Source organism: Aulonocara sp. 'chitande type north' Nkhata Bay, linkage group LG16, assembly GCF_057382095.1.
Source record: "Aulonocara sp. 'chitande type north' Nkhata Bay isolate Kocher_YH1m ecotype deep benthic linkage group LG16, A_spYH_male_GT1.1, whole genome shotgun sequence".
NCBI classification, from domain to species: Eukaryota; Metazoa; Chordata; class Actinopteri; order Cichliformes; family Cichlidae; genus Aulonocara; species Aulonocara sp. 'chitande type north' Nkhata Bay.
In genome coordinates, this window is record NC_141359.1 from 10,816,960 (window position 1) to 10,822,959 (window position 6,000).

General features: G+C 40.5%; 1 protein-coding gene across 1 annotated transcript; it reads left to right on the forward strand.

Annotated features, from left to right (window-relative positions):
* Positions 1 to 2,282: 2,282 nt before the first annotated feature.
* LOC147311036 (olfactory receptor 6N2-like) lies at positions 2,283 to 3,290 on the forward strand. The gene has a single exon (XM_086267841.1). The coding sequence runs from the start codon at positions 2,283 to 2,285 to the stop codon at positions 3,240 to 3,242; it is 960 nt and encodes a 319-aa protein (XP_086123967.1). The 3' UTR covers positions 3,243 to 3,290.
* The last annotated feature ends 2,710 nt before the right edge of the window (positions 3,291 to 6,000 follow it).

The window sequence follows — 6,000 nt, forward strand, 5'->3', positions numbered from 1 at the left end:
TTCTCAGTGTTAAGCAGCAGGTTGCTTGTGTCGCATCATTCAGCCAGATGATCCACCTCCTCCCTGTAGGCGGCCTCATCGTTGTCACTGATGAGGCCAATCACCGTGGTGTCATCTGCAAACTTAATGATGGTGTTAGAACCATCGGCAGGTCTCCAGTCATGGGTGAAGAGGGAGTAGAGGAAAAGGCTCATCACACAGCCTTGTGGTACACCGGTGTTCATTGTGATTGTAGATGAGCAGTGGTTATCCAGCTGGATTGTAGATGAGCAGTGGTTATCCAGCTGGACATGTTGGGGGTGGTTGGTCAGGAAGTCCAGTAACCATTTGCACATGAGGAAACTGATGCCCATATATGTTAACAATAACATATATTCCTATATGACAACATGCATAAATTAACTGCCAACATTAATTCATTGTAAACATACCTTCTGACTGGGACTCCCCTGCTGCCAGAAACCCCATGACCACAAAGAACTTCCATCTCATCCCGATCCTGCTGCAGACCCGCTCCTCTTCTTCTTCTCCATCCTCTTCTACTTGGAGTATGTGTCCCTGAGGCTCTTCCACTTTCTCCTGCAGATGTCCTCTGAATAAGTACATAATCTCGTTAGCAGAAAGGTATTTGTACATCAGTAGGAAAATAGCAGGACAGTAGGCGGCTTGCTAGCTTTTGTGCGGCTTCCACGGGTCAGTTAAAAATTTCAAAAGAGAAATGAATGAACTTACCAGGTTGCCCGATCTCTTCACACATCTTCCTCCAAGCTAGGCCTTTTTTATTCCTGTCTCGGTAGAGAAAACAGCTGGTGTCGTACAGCTCCGGGTGGTTTGCTACGGCGTTGATGAGCCTTTCCTCCATATTGAATGAAGAATAAATGGCTTTGGCTGGACCTGCCCCTTTGAACTACGGTCAGAGCATCATGTCACCAGGCTCCTAATTGGTTGTCGTGGCACGGCTTGAAGCTGGATACGCGCAAATGCACAAAATGCAGCACACAAACTGCCGCATGTATTTTTATTCGTGCTTCAAACGTGTCAGTCACGCTACTCGCGCGACTCATGCGTTTTCACGATGCAAATCTGCTTCTGAATTTTCGCGGGACCCCCAGTCACGCTTCATGGCGTTCCTCCATTGACTTTACATGTAAACCTGATGCTCTGGTCGCGTCTATTGCATTCGGTGTGAACACACCGTAAGAGAAATATGCACTCTATTTCTAGTCCATGTCAGTACTCAGATTGGATAAGTGTAGTCGGATTATAACAACAGGAGGGAAGGTAGTCAGAACTGAGGGGATCGAACTACCAAAAGCCAACATTGCAAGCATCAAGGACAGCCACAAGTACCTGGGGATCACGCAGACAAATGGGAACCACAAAGAGGTCACTCGGAAAGCTGCAACCACTAAGTACCTGCAGAGGTTCAGGCACATCCTGAGAAGTCATATGAATGATAAGAACAAGATCTGGGCTATAAACACCTACACCCTGCCTGTGATCAGGTATCCTGCTGGCATAAAAGGCTGGCAAAAGCCAGTGACATCAAGACAAGAAGGCTCCTGACCATGCATTATCATAGTCCAGGATGAGACAACATACATTCACGAATACATCAGGGAAATGCCCCGACAGACTGTGTGCTTAGTGAATACCTCAGGCAGCAGAAACCCAAGTGTTAGAATGAAGTTACCTGAAGTGCCTAAATTCTATGCTTTATATTAACTAAAGTGTTATATAGTCATATAACTTGATAAAATGTAGAGGGTCACGGCAACAGTGGTTTCTATGTTAATCGGGGCACTCGGGGAAATGATCTGATACCAATACAACATCCGAGATCTCTGTCCGGAAACCCAGAGAGATATGTCCATTCACATATGGAAAACAGAAAAAGAAAATGTTTCCTTTTCAAGAGGTTTCTTTAGCCTTTTTTCATACACTCGAACTTTTTGCGTATATAGTAAGCCTATACTAGTTCAATGATTTAAAAACAATGCATGGGCAAATTCAATGAATTGCACAGTGATATAAACATCAGATCAGATGTTTATAGGTCAGATTTCCTGAAGTTGTTTACATGTTAGTGGAGAACCTAATGAGTCCCATAGAGGATGGAAGATTTCTAATAAAACAAAGCCATATAGTCAGTCACTTACCTTCTTAGTGTAGTGCTGAAAATATATTATTCCAATACAGTAACAGTTGCATTTTCATTTGTTATTCTTGAATACCATTTATGTAATATAGTTCCATACTCAGTAACGTTTTTGTTTTTGTCAATGGATGTTGAATTAAATCTAACATTGGTAACTTTTGGTGGGTTTGCAGAATTGCACAAATACAGGTATCTTTATTTTGTAGTTATATCCACGTTATATATTCTGATTCTCTGCTTTAATTCCACTATAGTGTGCCTTATTTGGACTCACAAAAACCTTCACGAGCCAATGTACATTTTTATTGCAGCTTTGTTAATCAACTCTGTTCTTTACAGCATGATTATCTATCCAAAGCTCTTATCTGATGTTTTGTCTGAAAAACAGATGATATCATATCCACTCTGTCTTTTCCAAGGATTTTTATATTACACCTCAGGTGGGTCAGAGTTTTTACTGTTGGCAGCAATGGCATATGACAGGTATGTGTCTATATGTAAACCCCTGCAATATCCAGTTATTATGAATAGAATAACTATTTATGTATGTCTGATTTTAGCTTGGCTTATACCTGCTTTTGAAACCTCAGTGATGGGTGTGTTGTATTCGAATGTCAAACTCTGTAGCTTTACCCTGACAGGAATTTTTTGTAACAATTCACTTTACAAGCTTCAGTGTGTGCCCTCGGTCGCAATATCTATATATGGTATGGTCATGTTGATAAACATTACCCTTCTACCTTTGCTTTTCATACTTTTTACATACATCAGGATTATTAGAATATCATATCATTGTTGTAGAGAAGTGAGGAAAAAAGCTGTAAAGACATGTTTACCCCACCTGCTGGTGTTAATCAACTTTTCCTGTTTTATTTTCCTTGATATAATTATAGTTCGACTGGATTCTGATCTATCAAAAACTCTTCGTTTGACATTGACGTTTCAGTCAATTTTATTCCATCCTCTTTTAAATCCAATCATATATGGACTCAAAATGAATGAAATTTTCAAACATATCAAAATATTGTTGTCAAGTTTAATAACACTGGTATTACTGCCCTATTATCAAATGTATGGCATATAATTTTAAATTGTAATGCAAACTAGATAATGGAGTACCTTTTCTCCGATTTTACATACTAGACAGAGGAAAAGAGATCAAATTTATAGAAATGTCATGACATTTATGTAAATGTTCATTTCTGTTCTTCTATTAATGACAACAAAATGGTCATAAAAAACAAGACGAACAATTTCTTAAACTGTTTCTGGTAATGTTTAAATTCTAAACATCTCATATGCCTGCATTTCACATTTTCCCTTCTTTATTGTCATAGATTAGTATTTACTATTGTATATTCACATAAAAATAATTTAGTAGAATGAATCAATTAGTAGAAGTCTCTCTTTGATGCTGACAAGCATATGAATATTCATCACAGTGTCTTCTGTTTTAATAATAATAATAATGGATTGGATTTATATAGCGCTTTTCAAGGCACCCAAAGCGTATTACAATTCCACTATTCATTCACTCTCACATTCACACACTGGTGGAGGCAGCTACAGTTGTAGCCACAGCTGCCCTGGGGCAGACTGACAGAAGCGAGGCTGCCATATCGCGCCACCGGCCCCTCTGGCCAACACCAGTAGGGTAAAGTGTCTTGCCCAAGGACACAACGACCAGGACAGAGAGCCCAGGGATCGAACCGGCAACCTATCCTTACAGTTGCGCTTCCCAACCCCCTGAGCCACGGTCGCCCTTAAATATTTTTTACTGTTTTCTCAGTTATATATATTTAAGGGCGACCATATATATATATATACACTCAACAAAAATATAAACGCAACACCTTTGTTACTGCTCCCATTCCCCATGGGATGGACGTAGAGACCTAAAATTCATTCCAGATACACAATATAACCATCCCTCCCAAACAGTGGTCACAAATCAGTTCAAATGTGTGGTAGTGGGCACATCTGCTATATTGAGATAATCCATCCCACCTCACAGGTGTGCCACATCAGGATGCTGATCTGACATCATGAGTAGTGCACAGGTGTACCTCAGACTGCCCACAACAAAAGGCCACCCTGGAATGTGCAGTTTTGTCTCACAGCAAAATGCCACAGATGCCACAAGCAATGAGGGAGCGTGCAATTGGCATGCTGACAGCAGGAATGTCAACCAGATCTGTCGCCCGTGCATTGAATGTTCATTTCTCAACCATAAGCCGTCTCCACAGGCGTTTCAGAGAATATGGCAGCACATCCAACCGGCCTCACAACCGCAGACCTCGTGTAACCACACCAGCCCAGGACCTCCACATCCAGCAGGTTCACCTCCAAGATCGTCTGAGACCAGCCACCCAGACAGCTGCTGGAACAATTGGTTTGCACAACCAAACAATTTCTGCACAAACTGTCAGAAACCGTCTCAGGGACGCTCAACTGCATGCCCGTCGTCCTCATATATATATATATATATATATATATATGTGTGTGTATAACTGTTTTCTCAGTTATATATATTTATGCAGCTAAATAAGGTAATTAAAATTAGCATGACCAATTGTAAAATCACCTCCATCAACTACATGAAGTTTACAATACTTAAAAAAAATAGGTTTTTTTTAAATGAAAATTCTTTTGAACTTTCCATAACTCATTATTTATAAACGTAATATAGTTAAAAACCTTAACAAAGCATAAATGGACTAGTACTTTTATAGCACCCTTCTATGCAGTCAAAGCACTTTCCACAAGAAGTCTTATTCACAAAATAACATATTGTGAATATATAACATATTCATCCAGCACTTTTACCATGACGAAGTGCTTTTTAAAAAATTTCTTATGGTTAAAATCTATTGTCAACAAGCATGTTACTGCTAGGAATTTTTTACCCATACCTTAAAAAAATTTCACTTGATGACTGCAAATCTGCAAAACCATTTTCATCTGAGCATGTCCTGTTTTTTGATTGTGATGTTCAAATTATTGGACAAGTATGACTGGACAGAAATTGTCATGCATTTTCAGCAATTAAGAAATTAAGTTTGTGACGTGACCCTTCGCCAGCATAGTTTCTAGCTCTGCTCACATAGTCACAGTTTTTCACGCATCCTGTCATACAAGTTAGTTATTTTGAGGCCTATCCTACTATGGACACTTCATTAACCAGAGACTCATGGAAAAAGGAGATTGTTCATTCTCCCTTAAAGAAGTTTAAAGAATCCTCCGTTACTAAGGATGACCTCAACAAGGTTATTGCTAATGGCTTAAAGCTAGCACTTCAATAACAACAAAAGTCCCTCAATGCAATAGTTGCCTCGGCAGTCAGAGAAGCTATGGACTCTGTCTCAGTCCCTGCTTTACACGACTTATGCACAGAGCTTCAAAAGACCAATGAAGTGGTAAATGATGTTAGCGGCAAACTCGAGAGAGTGGCTACAGTGGCTAAGTGTACTCAAGACCGAGTGGATTCAGTGCAAGCAGCTGCACGAGAGGACAGACGATTGACTATCAATCTAAAGAAACAACTTGACCAACTCGCTACAAAGCTCACAGATCTGGAGCACAGGGGTCGCAGGAATAACGTCGGACTTGTTGGCTTACCAGAAATGACAGAGGGCTGTTGGCTACATCAAGGCTAATCTCCCTAAAGCTGGGCATACACTGTGCGATTTTTGGCTCATTTTGAGACGATTTTTCAGTCGTGCAACCATTTTGGTGATCGGCCCGAGTTTCGCCTTCATCATGTGTTGTGCATCGTATAGTATACGTGGGGTAACGAGAAGCGATTAACACCTCACGACCAGCTCCCGATCATCAGTCGTTTG